The sequence below is a fragment of the Eretmochelys imbricata genome, chromosome 11 (assembly GCF_965152235.1).
Source record: "Eretmochelys imbricata isolate rEreImb1 chromosome 11, rEreImb1.hap1, whole genome shotgun sequence".
Taxonomy (NCBI): domain Eukaryota; kingdom Metazoa; phylum Chordata; order Testudines; family Cheloniidae; genus Eretmochelys; species Eretmochelys imbricata.
This window is the reverse complement of record NC_135582.1, coordinates 28,406,696-28,423,986: the sequence shown is the minus strand read 5'-3', so window position 1 is coordinate 28,423,986 and position 17,291 is coordinate 28,406,696. Positions and strand designations below refer to the sequence as shown.

The 17,291-nt window shown below is 40.3% G+C and overlaps 1 protein-coding gene across 2 annotated transcripts in view; it reads left to right on the top strand.

Annotated features, from left to right (window-relative positions):
- Positions 1–1,701: 1,701 nt before the first annotated feature.
- STAM2 (signal transducing adaptor molecule 2) overlaps positions 1,702–17,291 on the top strand; it is a 32,547-nt gene continuing 16,957 nt past the window's right edge. For both annotated transcript variants that reach the window (XM_077829563.1, XM_077829562.1), the window contains exons 1-4: positions 1,702–1,830; positions 8,007–8,091; positions 10,455–10,530; positions 10,786–10,881. In XM_077829563.1, the coding sequence (XP_077685689.1) occupies positions 1,791–1,830; positions 8,007–8,091; positions 10,455–10,530; positions 10,786–10,881 (297 nt within the window). In that variant the 5' untranslated portion in view covers positions 1,702–1,790. The remainder of the gene's footprint in view (positions 1,831–8,006; positions 8,092–10,454; positions 10,531–10,785; positions 10,882–17,291) is intronic.

Sequence of the window (17,291 nt, the reverse complement as noted above, 5' to 3'; positions counted from 1 at the left end):
CACGGCAGGGCGGTGTCTGGAAGCATGGCAGGGCGAGGGCGGTGTCAGGGAGCACGGCAGGGTTAGGGCAGGGCGAGAGCAGGGCAGTGTCGGGGGGCACGGCAGGGTGAGGGCAGGGCAAGAGCAGGGCAGTGTCGCGGGGCACGGCAGGGCGGTGTCTGGGAGCATGGCAGGGCGAGGGCGGTGTCAGGGAGCACGGCAGGGTGAGGGCAGGGCGAGAGCAGGGCAGTGTCTGGGGGCACAGCAGGGTGAGGGCAGGGCGAGAGCAGGGCAGTGTCGGGGGGCACGGCAGGGTGAGGGCAGGGCAAGAGCAGGGCAGTGTCGCGGGGCACGGCAGGGCGGTGTCTGGGAGCATGGCAGGGCGAGGGCGGTGTCAGGGAGCACGGCAGGGTGAGGGCAGGGCGAGAGCAGGGCAGTGTCTGGGGGCACAGCAGGGTGAGGGCAGGGCGGTATCTGGGGCCATGGCAGGGTGAGGGCGGGGCGGTGTCAGGGAGCATGGCAGGGTGAGGGCAGGGCGAGAGCAGGGCAGTGTTGCGGGGCACGGCAGGGTAGTGTCTGGGGCCATGGCAGAGCGAGGGCGGGGCGGTGTCAGGGAGCACGGCAGGGTGAGGGCAGGGCGAGAGCAGTGTCGGGGGGCACAGCAGGGTGAGGGCAGGGCGGTATCTGGGGCCATGGCAGAGCGAGGGTGGGGCGGTGTCAGGGAGCACGGCAGGGTGAGGCCAGGGCGAGAGCAGGGCAGTGTCAGGGGGCACAGCAGGGTGAGGGCAGGGCGGTATCTGGGGCCATGGCAGAGCGAGGGCGGGGCGGTGTCAGGGAGCACAGCAGGGTGAGGGCAGGGCAGTGTCGGGGGGCACGGCAGGGTGACAGTGGAATTGGTAGTGGGTTTTTTTAGGTAACTTGAAAAGTGCATTTTACGCTAGGCCTTGGTTTCACTGTGGCCCGAGGACGCCAGGGACACTCCCTGGTGATTGGTTTAGACAGGGGCCATGTTCCCTTCCTCTGCCCCAGAGAAATTCGGTCTCACCGTGCCACCTGCTGGCAGGGTGTCACCACTCACTGCCCCTAGCCCTTGGGAGTCCACAACTGATGCCTTCACCCTGTTTTCCCCTGGTCTCTGGGGCTCGAGACCCTCCCCCCCACCTAGCAGCTCCCCTTCAGCGCCTCACCCCAGCCCCCCACTGCCTGACCCAGGCCCCGCCCCCTCCAGCACAAGGTGCGGGGAGATAGCTCAGTGGTTTGCGCACTGGCCTGCTAACCCCAGGGGTGTGAGTTCAACGCTTGAGGGGGCCATTTAGGGACCTGGGGCAAAAACTGGGGCTCGGTCCTGCTTTGAGCAGGGGGCTGGACGACGTGACCTCCTGAGGCCCCTTCCAACCCTGGTATTCTAGGACACGTGCCCCGCCCCGTAGTCTCTCGCCCCGCCCCCTCGCTGTTAGGCGGGGATGGTCTCACTCCGCAGCCCGTGCTAGGCCCCTCCCTCTGTGAGGCCCCCGCCCGCGAGCCTGAGCGTGAGGTGGCTCTCTCAGTGCCTGACCCCGCAGTCCCATTCCGCCCCTGCCCCAGACCGGGCAGAAGCAGCTACGCGGTGGCGGTAGCGCCCTCTGCCGCCAAGTCTTTTGTCTCTCTTCGACGCTCGCTGTTCTGGTTCAGGCGCGGCGCAGGCGCAAGGGCGAGCGGCGGGTCCTGTGTGGCGGTGGGCGGAGCAGGAAGCGGTCGCGGGGAGGGGGCACGTCGGGCGCTGCCGCGACTCACCGGAGAGGGGCCTGGCTCGCCGGGGGGAGGCCGCTGAGATGCCGCTGTTCGCCCCCAACCCTTTCGAGCAGGATGTGGGTGGGTGAGCGGGAGTGCGGCCGCTGCGGGGGGAGGGGCAGTGTCCGGGGGGCGGCGGCGGCGGCGGCACTCTGTCCCTGAGCGGCGGGCTGGGGTCCGGCCCTGGGGGGTGCGCTGGGGAAATGGGGCCGGGCCGTTTTCCTGTTGGGCGTTTGGGAATGGGGTGGGTGTGTCGGGCGGGGGGGTGACTCTGAATCAGCTGCGCCGCTGAGAGCTGAGCGCTGGGGCGTAGTCCGGTGCAGCGGCCGGCGGTGTTCGAACCACAGCCGAGACCAGGCGCCATAGTCCCCAAGAGCTGCCCCGAGCCGCCCCCTTTCGCCCCCCACGTACCGGGTACCTCTAGGTTCCAGAGGAGATAGCAAACGTATTGCGTCCGTCGATTCGTGCGTGTACGACCCTTGGCCTGCCGACCTGTGGGTCCAGAGTTATTGGATTTTAGAAGTTTAACATCGTTAAACTAAGTTGCAGAATTTAAGAAAAAACATGATGTATTTTTCTGACTAAGCTCAGTGAATAACTGGAGTGTGTGTTAGTCTATAAGGCTTGTGATAATCATTGCTTGAAAATTTTTAGGTAATATGCTACCTTCTTTTTGACAAGACTCAAAATGGCATGTTATGTTCATGTACATCTGATTTATATATCCAAGCTGTAAGAAGATGTCTAATGTACAACCAACAGTTTAAGAAAAGGTTCCATGACAAGACTGTAATTGGGGCACTTTTTTCTTCAGAAAACTTAATGCCATTGCAGACTTTTACAGATAAGATCTGCAGACTATATTGCAAACCACATGCAATGTTTTAGCATGCATATAGGAACACTTACTGATTTTATATGTTTTTTTTCCTGTAGTGCTTTTACTCTAAGAATAAACGTATTTGACTTTGTGATGACTGGTAACTGTTATGACTATTGTAGCTCCTAGAGAGAGGTTAACTATAGGTGCTGGGCCCCAGTCAGACTTTCTGGGGAAATCACAGTGAGGTGTAGAGGGACTACAAGCCTAAACCCCTAGTCTGGAGGGCGAACGATACTCTTGCACCAGTTATGGCTGGGAACCTGAAACCTTAAGTGGGAGTCCTTGAGGACAATGAGGCAGGGGCTCAAAGGTGCAATTAACCCTGAAAGTGTGACGCAGATCACTAACAATCTGATATGAAAGCCACAGGAGCTGCTACATATGCAAGTCTGAATGGAGTTAAGTGGTGCATTTGTTTGGCATTTCCATCTCTAAAGAGCTGGGATGAAATCTGGACTCTACTGAAGTATATTGGGCAGATTTTGCCCCTGGTTTTAATATCGGCTAGTAAAATGTCTGGTGGAAATGAATTTGGTGGCATCAAATTAATCCTTAGCTGAGTTCTGTCCATGTTACAAAATCATTAAATGCAGTCCTGTATAGATGGAGCTACTGAGGGTATATCTACGCAGGGATAAAAAGTCTGCAGCTGGCCTGTGTCAGCTGATTCTGGCTCACAGGGCTCATGTTTCCCAGCTGAAAAATTGCTGTGCAGATGTTTGGGCTTGGGCTGAAGGCAGAGCTCTGGGACTCTGCAAGGGAAGGGGGGTGTCCCAGAGTTCAGACTGCAGCCTGATCCCAAATGTCTACACAGCCATTTTTAGTCCTGTGTGCCCGGGCCAGGCAGTATGATCCATCCCTCACTTTACTGAGCATTAAATTTTTACTGTAAACTAATTAGAGGTATATGTAATAGGAAAAAAAACAATGAAAAAGTTTACCAATTCAGTATAAAATCCCATTAACATTTAAATTTGTTTTATGTTGGCATTTTAAATAGAGTTCAGCATTCTTGTTTTTTGGTCAGTTGTGGAATATTCTACACTGTGATATTTTAATGAAAACTGCTGCATATGCTCTTATTCTATTATTTAAGCTAGTAGAGTGGAAGAAATGCTAACCAATTTTAAAGACTTGTTTTGTTAACTTCAAAGTGTGCATGCTAAAAGCATTCCCTTCATTCTCCTTTCCTACAAAACCTATTATGAGTTGTTGATTTTGACATACGATTGAGGTGAAGGTATAAACATGCCAAACCAGCTATGCATGAATTCAGTTCATTCTGTTGGAAAGGTCTATTTGCCTGCACGAATGGGGACACTTTTAAATAGTTCTCTGTGGTGTATTTGCATGAGTCAAGGTTTGCAGGACTGGGGACCTCAACTTTTGTCTAGAATACTGGGGAAAAGTGAAGAGCTTGGAATTGCCAAATGGATTAATATTTAAAGGTACCATTCTTTAAACACGATCCAACTACTATGTACGTGTTATGTTGTTAAACAAGGACATAAAAGTGGTGGCTTTACAAATAATAGGGCTGAATCCTGCAGTTTCTTTTCGTGCAAAACACTGGGTGATGGATGTGTGAATCTTGCCAGAATAAGGATTTGGCCCTTCAGTGCCCTTTTTAATAATAGATTAGGATGTCAAAAATACTAAAATACCTGCATGTGTATTTTACAATAACATATTACTGCTTTTGTGTTATTTTTATGGCTGTAACCCATATCTATGACTAACTTCCTTTTTAATACGTTTTTTTGGAGGGTGTCCTTTATACTTGTGAAATTTGGATTTTTTTGCTGTTTCTTGGAATACTTTTGAAAAACATACTTACACAGAAGTTTACTTTTCCATGAGTATTCTATTTTTCTTTCCTTAGTTCTTAACTCTAGATATGTTTTTGTGAAAGCAGGTTCTCTTTCTTTAAATCAACAGGAGCAGATAAATAAACTCTTATCTATGGAAGGCTTAATCATTTAATATCAGAATTGGTGTGGAAATAATTGGTGTCAGGATTAAGATGATGAATAACAAACTTCAGGAACATGTGAATGTTTTAAAGATCCTGTTTTCATGTATATGTTGAAAGTAAAAGACATGCAGTTTGAAGAATTATTCTAAAATATACTATATGAAGTGTCAATTGCTCTTTAAGAATAAAGTATTTAAAGCTTTGGAGACATGAGCTGAAAGTACTGTATGGTGAAATAGCTAGTGAAGTAGAAGGAAGTTCTGTTTTGATTAAACGGGTTTTTAAATCCATGATTAAGTATTCAGCAGGGGTGGCACGTGTGTATAACATAAAGTAACAACGATCAGTAAAAAGCGGCAAAGAGTCCTGGTGGCACCTTATAGACTAACAGACTTATTGGAGCATAAGCTTTCGTGGATGAATAACCACTTCATCGGATGCATGTAGTGGAAATTTCCAGAGGCAGGTATAAATATGCAAGCAAGAATCAGGCTAGGGATAACGAGGTTAGTTCAAGCAGGGAGGATGAGGTGTGAACACCAAGGGAAACGATCAGTAAATCCTACTTCAACATTGGATAAATTTGTCATCATTCATTTTCTTGAAAAAGTACAACTAACCCTAATAAATTAAATCTGACAAAAAATAGATTGCCAGTGAGCACCAGGAAAAAAATAGAGCTCACCTGATAAAATGTATTTGAGAGCTTTTTAAAACGTATATCAAAATAAAATTACACCTCATGAAGTGAGAAAAATTGTAGATTTTCTCGCAAGAATTTGTTTTGATGTCACAAAAATTTGCTTGTTAGTTTTCAGCTGTACTTCAAGTTTTTAATAAAAAAAAATGTAATGTGATATGTAGAAGACTTTTCCTTCTCCAGTTGTATTTCATTCTCTTGAGAAACAGCAGCAAAATAAAGTTATAAAATTAGCCATTAGCAAAACTTTAAACTGTCTGATTGTTCTTACTGAAAATATATTAATCGTACAATGGTAATATTTATTTACCGTTTGTGAAAAAGATTCAGCAGTTAGATCAAAGCTAATACATTGAAGAGCCTCTTCTTTAAATGTTATCAGTGCTGCACTAACTTTAAGTAAACAAAATAGTTGTAGGATATATGCTTCTAGTTACTCTTCCTAAGTGTTTGTATTTCATGATCCAAAAGAGTCAGGGACCAGTCTGGAATATAGACTGTTTTATTAGTCCTAAATTTAAAATAAAAAAAGTTTGAAATCTTTCACTTATTTAGATATATGAAATACAAAAAAATGCCATCATTTAAAATTTCATCATATTGGGGAGCAGATTCACTCTCTGGCATTCATTGTCTTGTACAAACAATTTCTCATTGTATACAAGAACTCTATCTAATTTTATGTACTAGATAAATGCACAAGTGCTTAATCTCTGGAGACCTAGAATATAGCCCTTCGATCACAGTGAAGATGAATTTGTTGGTATTAGGCTCTAATCTGCATTACAAAACCGCCACATAATTTCTCATGACTGGTAGTCTCAGCTCAAGGGAAGTCAGGACTGGAATAATAAATGTCCTGAAAGTCTGAAATGTGGTTCTTTGGCAGTGCCATAGGCCTAGCCCCATTGCATTAAATTTAGCTCTCAGTGAATGTTGTTTAGTTCTTTACTTTCTTGAGTATTCAGTGCTCTCAAATCATAGTGCCAAAACAGCCAAGGAATGAATGTAAAAATTCACAGGCTCAGTTATGTAAATTTTTGAATACTCATTGATTTCCTTCGGAGTTCAAGCAATTGCAGTTTCCAGTTTTATGTAAAGACCTCTCCAGGTGTTTTCTTAGGAGTTGGATATTTCTTAGACTCCAGCCCTGCTGTCCCAGAACAGCAAGTCGAGGTTGTAGTGGCGGTACTGTGGCCAACACCTCTGATTCATATGCCTCCTCCTAGGTTCACCTGTGTGTCAATATAAGATGATTTCCAGGGTCACTGTTTGTGGTTGCTGCTGCTCTGGCCGCTGTCTGGAGTTCACTCCCTAATTTTTAATCAATCTAACCCAGAAAGTGGTTGCAACTGTCTCTCAAACTATTGAGCAGTGAGGCTTGCTATCAGAGAAATAACATAATTACAGGCATCAAATAATGCTGTAATGGTATTGCAGTCAGCAACCCATGCGGTTTCAGAATAGTTGCCATTACAGTGCACCAATACAGTACAGTATTAGAGACTTAAAGGGATTTGGTGGTTTATCTTATTACAACCTGGTACCACAAAGGTTATGATACTGCCAGGCCCGCTTGTGAAGCATATTTGATGGAACCCAAAGCATGAATCTGATTGCTTTAGCTTTTCTATATTGAATGGAATTAGAATGTTTGTTTTTAAACGGTAACAGTGTAAAAATAAATCTTAAACCTACACAAAAACTCTTTAACTTGTTACTTGAAAATTATTTGTGTCATTGCTGAATATATTGTTTGTGTGATTAAAATGACATGGTTCGACTTGTGAGTATATTACTAAATGACATTAGGCCTCAGAGGGAGGTGGAGAGGGTGAAACACAATAAAAGGTAGATGTGCAGAAACACTTTGGATGGATCACGGGTTTGTACAAAGAGCAGTTTGTGTTTATCGCTATGTCTTTTCCTCTTACCAATTCCTGACATTGGTGAACTGTCACTGAAAGTCTCATGGAAGCATGTGTTTTAAGAAGGCATTTGAATAAGGGAGAGGCTACTTTATGAAAACAGTTTAAAAAAAATGAAAAGGTGGTTAACGACCTTTGTTACACATTTCATAATGTACAAACTTAACAACCTTGGGGAAAATCTAAATCTGAAGGACTGACTTCAACATGCAATAGCTAAACAAATTATGTAGTATAGTATATAGTTCAATGTTTAATGCTGTAAATTATTAAGTACTATTTTTCACCTTTTGATTCCAGTGCATGCTAATCATACTTATTCATCTTGCTTCATAATATAAAGTGTCTTGTGTGTATCACAGGGGTTCTCAAACTAGGGGTCAGGACCCCTCGGGGTTGCAAGGTTATTACATGGGGGGTTACGAGCGGTCAGCCTCCACCCCAAATCCTGCTTTGCCTCCAACATTTTACAATGGTGTTAAATTAAATACACTTTTTAATATATTTATTGGGAGGGGGTCGCATTCAGAGGCTTGCTGTGTGAAAGGGGTCACCATTACAATAGTCTGAGAACTACTGGTATATCATAAAATACTACCTATAAATGCAAACAGGGATTTAAAATTGTTTTAGAAATTAATAAATGTTAGCATTGGTTTAGAAAAGACATTACTCTTTTAATTATTTATATATAAAATGGTTGTTCTGTCATATTCTGAAAGCAGCTAGTTCACCAAATTATAAAGCTAAATTCCATCTTTTTCTTTGTAGAAAAAGCCACAAATGAATACAATACCAGTGAGGACTGGGGTCTTATTATGGATATATGTGACAAAGTTGGAAGTACTCCTAATGGGTAAGATGTGTTTCAGCTTCACAATGTCTTACTCCACATTCACTTAAAAAAACCCCAACACACTGTACACCACCGTTAGAGGAGTGGAGCTTCCTAAAATGTGTATCTGAGTCAACTATGCAGAAAGTAATATGATCAATAAACACTTTCGTAAACAGTGCTAACAATGACCATGGTTGGCTTTAAAGTGCTCCGAGAAGAAGTTTTGAACCTGCTTGAAGTTTCTTCCAACAGGATTTCCAGTGGAGTAATTGGTGTACGTTTGACTCATTCCAATTTTTATGCAGTATTGCACAGTAAACCGAGTTACTCGTGATAAATAATGTAGCATGAAATTTCTGAAGCATCCAGGCCAGGAGGAGAAAGTACAACTAAATTCATTGCAGAAACTTGTCTAAATTGAAAAGTTACCTCTGATGAAAAGTTAGTGTATATGTGTTACAGGGAAGTGTAAGATGGATGGAGGTCAACATGGAAAAGTGGGGTCAATATCCAAATGGAATTTAATACTTTTAAACACAAGCAGTAATTCAGCCATCCTATAATAGTCAAATGTGACTGCTGATCTCTGCCTCTAGACTGGCTGACTTTTATCAGTCAAAGGTAACTCGTTTTATAATGTAGTTATCTTTGCATTTGTCTATCAACATAGAAATCTCATCTGTCTGAAATCTTTTTTTTACCTACTGTTAAAAATAATGCTTAAGTTTAAGATTACTGAACTAAAAATGACAAGAAAACACGTTATTTTTCTCTGTATATGTGACACCACACACCGGTCAGAGTCTCTTGTTTGTGTGAGCTGTTAAAAATAATGAAATTTTAGTTATAAACAAAAATTAAGAGGGTTGGACTAGATGTAACCACTGAAAGCACGTAAACTATCTTATGGGGCGGAGAGGTGATTTTTCTATTACCTCCCCTAGGATATAAGGGTGCAACCTCTAACTTGATAAAGGCTCTTCTGTCTTAATGATCTCCCACAACCAGACAAATGTTTTGGGCTTCTTAGCCTTTGAGAAAAACAAGTCAACTTTTTTCCTTAACACTTCTAATATCCATCCTTGTACATTCCAAATGATTTTTGTACAGCTGTTGGGGTAGAATGATTTAAATCTCTTTTGTTAAAAAAATACCACTGTTTTGAATCAGGTTGAAGCTGTTTAAACACTGACTTTAGAATTAGTGCTATTGTAATTGTAGATTAAAATCTATAACAAGCTAAAGTGTGTATGATGTGGGTTTTTTAATGCCACTACTGATGACGTATCTTATTTGAAGTTTACAAAACTGCTATAGGCAAAAACAAAATACTGAAAATCAAGGCCCTGATACAGGAAACACTTAAACAGGTATGCAATTTATTGAATTACTCTTAAAAGTAACTTCAACAGAGGACCTAGGCTTTTAAAGTCAAGCATGTGCCCAAGTGTATGCAACTTTGGGGCTATAATTGTATTTTAACTCTTCTCACTCAGTCGTATAAAATCTTTGTCATTTTTGAAACAAAACTGCTTCAGTGTTGGTAATGAAAAGTTGTTTAGACTTTCAGTACACTAACAAAGTTATTGTGGTCTCTATCTACCACATGTCCAGTTTTTCAAAAATAGATTAAAGTGAGACTTCTCACCCCACTGATTTCAAACTGCAAACCTGATTGAGAAATATAGCCTGATAGGTTCAAAAAGCTGAAATGTTCCTGTTGAAATTCCGTATATCAAAGGTGGCGTTTGTTTACAAATGTAGCATGGGCTCCTTTCTTCTAAATTTTATTTTGTGGTGTTTTCACTGTACGAATATTAATGAAGTTCTGGACTTACTTTTTCAGCATAGATGAGCGTTTTAACTGTGAAACTTCTCCGTTGAAAAAAAAAATCCATAAAACCTGAAATCTTTCCAACACTTAAGAAATTAAAAAAAAAAAAGAGTACAGAACAGCTGCTTCAGCAAGTTGACTCTAAAATAGGTAAAAAGAGCAAATAAGATTTAAATTTTAAAAAATCATTGTTTTTATCCACCTAGATCTGTGATTTTTTCCCAATATCTAGACAAAACACACTTTTTAAAACATGGCAATTGCTTCTTCGTATAGAGGGTCTTCTTCCTTGTTGTTGTCTATTTCAGGTCCATCTTCTTCAGGTGGTTCTCTCTCTAGCCATGGGTGGTAATTCCCAAGCTGGTACTGTTATGGAAAACTTGAGTTTTGGCTTGGCTACATTGCTGGCTTTTAAAACTTGTATCATACATTTCATTGGCTGACTTAACTTCCCTGGACGCTAACAACATGGTGACATTTTAATTTGTAATTTACAGTGACTGAACTATACTATACTATCACTGATATTCTCTTAATTCTCTTCTAGAGCAAAAGATTGCCTTAAAGCCATAATGAAAAGAGTAAATCATAAGGTCCCACATGTTGCTTTGCAAGCACTAACGGTAAGTAGACTATACATTATTTTGTGGAACTTTACATCTGTATCTTTATGTACTCAAGCAACCATTACAGCCAAACTCTGTCCATGAATACACATATTTAATTCTAGATGGAGTTGGTGGGAGTTGGCATGCTTATCTAAAGATGGAATTTAGCCCATATTACTCACTTTTTTTTAACAACAAACACTCGTGTTTTGAACAAATCACTACCATTGCTGTCTTCAACGTTTTTTGCAATTTTATTTCTGTTGCCAGCTGCTAGGAGCCTGTGTGTCAAACTGTGGAAAGATTTTTCACTTAGAAATATGTTCCCGTGATTTTGCAAGTGAAGTACGTGGTATAATAAATAAGGTAAAGTATTATAACTTACTAAATATACTTAATATAATAAGAATGGATGAAATTCTTGACACGGTTTTGCTCTCTCAGTATATTTGTGATAAAGCTTAGTTTATATGCTATAAATAACATTTTCCAATTCTGATGCGTTTGAAAATACAACTGACTGACGTGTTACTCACCACTGAAATCTGTGAATGCTTTAATTTGTGGGGGGGAAATGCTAAGGAAGTGACTTTTGCAGATATCAAAGGTTGTGACTTAAATAATTTGCAGCTAGTTACTATGGGAATCTTAAGAAAAAATTATGGAATGTTGCTAAACTTGGTTCACTTGGTAATGTTGAGGTCTCCGCTACTTGAAGAAACTATCTTTTGCTTGAGTGGGAATAAGTTCATAGGGAAAAATACTAACCTAAAAATGTTTAGATTAACAACAGTAAATGTTTAAGCTTAGTTTGAGAAGTAGAAAGCTGTCATTAGATTTTCTCAGTCTCAAATGGCACACACAATGCTAACAAAAAAGAAACAGGAAAGGGAGATGTAAGCCTATATGGCAAAGTTCAAGAGACTATTCAAGTCAAACAGAAATCCTTCAAAATATGGAAATCTAACTCCAGTGAAGCCATTCAGCAGAAGCTCAAATTATAGCAGGCAGTAGGTAAGAGAGAAACTGTAAGGGCTAAAAATGGATTTGAAAGAGCAAATAGCTAAATATTTTAAAACAAGGAATCAGGGTGGATTTGATTTAAATCAAATTGATTTAATCATAATTTAAATCACTAGTCAGAAAGATTCGATTCAATCATGGATTTCTACATAAAAGTGCATTCTTGTGGTTGTTATAACCTTAATACATATTCTTCACAACTCAAAGATAAATGTAGGTTTCATTTTTAGAAGGTACACACTATACATTTTTAAAGTGATTTATTTTGAAAACTTTTCAGATTAGCTTTACAGCTATATCAGAAAATGATAATTGTTTGGTTATTTCATTTACCAAAGGTAATTGAAGCAGATAGTTCACCTCCCAATGACTTCATAAATATCTCCAGTTCAACAGGTTAATCATTAATATTTGGAGGATTTTCTTGCCATGCTGTATTAGGAGGAGAACATCACCAAACAGACATTTAAATTGTTTTATTTAACTAAAACAACAACATTATGTGTTCTGGATTTTTTGCTTCAATAGCAAACACATAATATTTTAACAAAACAAGCATATGAATTTTTGAATTTAGTTAAACATTCAAGTTTTTAAAAATCAGGTTTGTTTTTAACTAAAATAGTTAAATGAAATAGTCAATTTAATTTTGGGGTTTTTTTTTTTAAAAAAATGTCAGCCATGTCAACACGAGAAACTTAAAATATTGGCTTCTGCAGCTAACTCAGTCGTCTTCACCTTCATTTTCCTGTTTGTTCATAATCTGGAAAAGAAAAACAAGCTTTCCTGCTTTATCAGGTCCCAAACGATTTCTCAATTTGGAATGAATTAGTCCAAAGGAAGAAAATATTCTTTCTACACCGGAGAAGAAGCTACAGCTGTTAAAAGTGAGATTATCACTTCAACAGTCTCTGAATCCAAGTGCTTAAGTGACTTCCTCCAGTTCACTGGTGTGACTTTCTTTAAAACATCATTCGCAAACATATTTCTTGAATGGTTCACCCTTAACTCTGAAGTTTATTATAGTTGGCATTATAGAGGGATGATTGCTGGATGTCCATGTCATAGCCAACTCTTCTTCTTCAGCAGTTAAGGTTTGACCTTGGTACCGAGTATTGAGAATATATGCAAGAAAATGAGCTGGAGATAGTGCTTGTCCCATTCTTTTTTTTTTTTTTTTTTTTTTTAAATGCTTATAATTTAACTCTGTCATTGCATATTTCTCTTTAAGATCTCACTCAGCTCCTCCCAGATTTCAACAGCGTCAGCAATAAAGCAGCTGTTTCCGTGCATTTTGTTCAAGGCTATATAAATAGGCTTCAGGGTACTCAGCATGTGTTCAACATTTCTCTTAAGCCCAATGTTGAGAACTTTGGCTGTGACAGTGCCATCTATTTTTTCATGATTTTGTTCACAAATTGTCATCAGATTAGGCCAGTTCTTGATATAGTGCTCAAAACAGTCCACTACTGAGTTCCATCGCACGTCTTGTGGGAGAGTTAGCTTGGGTCCTCCCACTTTTTTCAGAGTGGCTGCTGCAAAGTGGTTGTTACAGAAATATTTTGCAGTTTCAACAATATTAGACTTTATTTCTGGAACACTGAAGTCTTTGGCTAGGAGTTGCATCAAATGATCACTGCAACCGTATGTTATTAGCTTGGGACTCTCTTCTAAATAATTTCTTCTCATCTTGGATACAGTTGTAGCATTGTCTGTGCCCAAGCTGCGTACTAGACATTTGAATTTTTTTTCACAGTTTGTTATAACTTTTACTGCTACTTCTTGCAAGTATTCTGCTGTGTGTGTATTTCCTGATGTATCAATTGTTTCTGTAAAGAAGACATTCCCATCTTCTGTTGTCACACAGACACGTACAACAGGATCATTGTGGACATTGCTCCACCCATCAAGACTCAGGTTAACAATTTCACCCTCTAGACCTTTTGCACACTGCTCAATTTCTCTTTCATGCACTTTATCCAGCAATTTGCCTGGAACATCTGCTCTGTTGGGTGGACTGTATCCTTGTCTTAATGACTGAACCATGTTAATGATGTATGGGTTCTCAATCATACGGAAAGGAGAGTTTGTTGCATAAACAAACCAGGCAGTTTTTTCATCAATTACCTCTTTTTGTAATCTGCTGGTTCTTACCACAAACTTATCTATGGTTGTTTCTGGATGATGGAGATTTTTTTCTTTTTGCTACAGGTGATATACTGTGGCTGTGTGACAAATATGATGTGACTGAAACACTGTCCTTGGCAGATAACTCTGAAACTATAGAAAATGATGGTGATCTTGAAGGTGGATAGTCTTCATAATCCTGTATGTTGAGGATGGATTCTCCTGAACAAAATAAGTCAATGCAGTTATTTAATTATTATTACCAAACTGCTCATTTAGTATTACTCATTGCATTCACTGACACTCAGTACTACTTTAAAGGTGAAATTGTAAAAGGAAGATCTGCCTATTTCAGCTATTTATTTTTTATCACAACTGCATCTAAAATGATAGTACAATAGAGTAACAACTATATTTTTTTGCTCAAACATGAGAATTCAAGAATAGTCCAGAAGGAAGACCAGCAGTCCTTAAGAAAGAAGTATTAAATAAAAACGTTTACCAACCTGAAGATCCTGCATGTTCAGACATGTTCCTTTCATCATCTTCAAGGCAGCTTCCTCCTGAGTAGGAACACTTCTCATGATGATGTTTCATTCGGGCAACCAGGCCTTGCATTTCTTTGTTGCACTGTTTGCATTTTGCACACATGCCTGTCTTACCCACAGGTAGAGGAACTTCATTAAAATATTCCCAAACTGGGTCTCTTTTACAGCCTGCTGCCATTATAGGGTTTTCCCTTCTAGTGAGAGAATGGTATGGTAGATCTCAAATCAATGAAGGCTACACTCAGAAAGTCCTCAAGACTTCTGGAATATGCTACTCAAAAAGTTTCACTTTTGTTTCTACTGCCTGTCCCTCCCTTCTCACATTTATCTCCAGACTTCTTCTCCTTGTCCAGATCTATTCTGCCCCCAACAATCTTCTGTTCATTGAGCTTTTTGAAACTTTGCACTTTTTAGAGGGAAGGGATTGACTCTGTGTACACAAATTTGCAGAGGGACAATAGGGTTGAGGTGTGTTGTTCTCACCTCTATATATTATTTAAAAACATTTTTGCTGTTAACAAGCATGTTATCTCTGGAGACACAAATCCACAGTTTGAGAACTGCAAAACTAAGCGTCTCTGATGGTATCTTCTAGACTGAGCACTGAGTCCCATTGGGTAGATAGAAAAATTAACCTAAATGATCTATACAGAAGCCCCTGGAACCCCATAAGATCCATGAACTATTGGAACTCATTTACAAAACTTTTCTTAAACATTACATGATTATATTGTCTCATACTATAGATTTAGAATTTGTAATCCCTATTCCATGATGGTATCTTTGAGCTATAATGTATCTTAATTAAAACTAGATTGGATTTTTTTGATAAAATGCTTTTTGAGGAAAAAACCTATTTAAATTTAAAAAAAATCCCTTTCTTTTTTTTAAATAAAAAAAAAAATCCTATTTTTATCCACCCTGCAAGAAATTCTAATATGTCAGAATCAGGAAGCCTGGTAAAATAATTGGTGGATCACCAGGCGTTAAAAGGAGTAATTACGAAAGCTAAGGATTTTGCTGAGGAGCTAAATGACTCAGTCTTCACCACATGGGCTGTTGGAAAGTTTCCTAACCCCAGATCTGCTTAGTATTTTTTTTAAATGTGAGGGACTATCAGAAATTGAGGAGTTAGAAGAGATACTGGAACAAACTGATAATTTAAAAAGCAATAAGTAACAGGACCCAGATGGTACCTCCATGAGTTCTGAAGAAGCCCAAGAATGAAAATGACTGAGCTGCTAACAACAGTATGCAATCTTATTAAAAAAGAGCAGCGGAAACAGAGGATTGGAGGATAGCAAATGTTTAACCCCTATTTAAAAAAAGGCTCTGTGGGTGACCTGAGATATTAAATACTAGAGTGCCATATAATCTGTACCTGGTAAACTGGTTGACATGACAATTAAAAATAGAATAATAAAACACCTGGAGGATCATGATATCATAGGACCTAATCAGCATGGTTCCTGCAAAGGGAAATTGTCTCTCATTAATTTGGTAGAAGTCTTTCATAGGTCATAATTATGGGGCGAGGGGTTGAGTGAACATCATTGAAAATGACTAGGGACATGGGAAAACTCTACTGTGAAAAGAGATTGGGATTGTTCTTTTTAGAAGGGAGGGACATAAGGACATAAGTATATAAAATAATGAATGGCATAGAGAAGGGAGGTTGGGATATTCTGTTCATCCTGTCTCATAACATGAGAACAAAGGGACAGTCAATGAAATTACTTTTTACACAGCATGATTAGACTGAAATTATGCCACAGGTTATTGCAGTGAGGCCAAAAATTTAGCAAGACCAAAAAGGAGTTTGGAAATTTATATGGGTAACAAGAATATCCAGAGTTTTTAGTGCTAACAGTTTGTTGAAAGGGATGTTAAACTTTATGCTTCAGAATTTAAGCCGATCTCGGTTGGGGATTAGGGGAACAGGAGGGCAGATTATCTCACATCTGCTCTCCCCCCACCCCGCCCCCCCAGTTAATCTGACACATGTTGTACTGGACACTGCTGGAGACAGAATACTGGATTAGATGGATCCAGTTTGGCAATTCCTGTGTTTGCTGCCCTTACTCAGGAAGAGGTATTGGTTATGAGGCATAAAAGAGAAAAGTTTTATGGTGAATTATGCAATGGGAGGTCTTCAGCCCATGACTACCAACTCTTTGACCTTTTTCTTTTATTTTTGGATTTCATTTTCATTTCTTGCTCCCCAGGATGCTTTGGGGAAAGAGAGAGTAACTTCAAACCACCATCAGATTCCATCATCACCCATCGTCTGGATGTTTAGTGCAAACTGGTCTTCCATATCATATTAGAATGACCTCTGCTGTTTATTCCTTCTGACAAAATTTCTGATGGTTTACCCTTTAGGAAGGAACAATGGGAGGAATAAGTATCAAAGTCTGCACTCTCCTCTTGTTGCCGAGATAATCTGTCCTTCATATTCTGTTAAAACAGCACTTGTAGTTGAGAAGTGTTCCCTCTAATCCTATTGAAAAACTGGGTCTACCTAGGGATATTGTTCACCATGTGATTAGGAAAGTCCCCATTCTCCTCCACTGTCTTTTCATCCCTTCAGAAGAAAAGGTCGTAAGAATGAAAAAGAGCATCAGAAGACTTGCACCTTTTCCTGGCAAATGGTAGTCTTCTTCCTTAAGAAAACTATCCTAGGGCTGCTTTTCACTGTAAATATGCTCATGCTGGTTACTGAACATCTTAAAGAGGTTTCTCTGGAGTAACAAGTGACTTCATTACAGCAGATAAACTCAGTCTTAATCCTCAAACATCTATGTTTTAATCTTGTGATAAGATTGTTATTAAGCTATATTTATAGTGTATTCTGGAGCATTCTCTTTAGTAGTGTTGTAGGGGAGAGAGATGCTATCTGATGATGACTTGCTTTTTGCACGTGGCTTGCAAACTCAGGTCCAGGTCCTTGGCTGGTGTAAATTGGCATAGCTTCATTATGAGTAATGGAACTATGCTGATTTACAGCATCTGAGGATCTTGGCTGTCTTGTGAGAGAGGCTGAAGGGCTTTAGAACTGATCCCCTTATTATGTGAAGA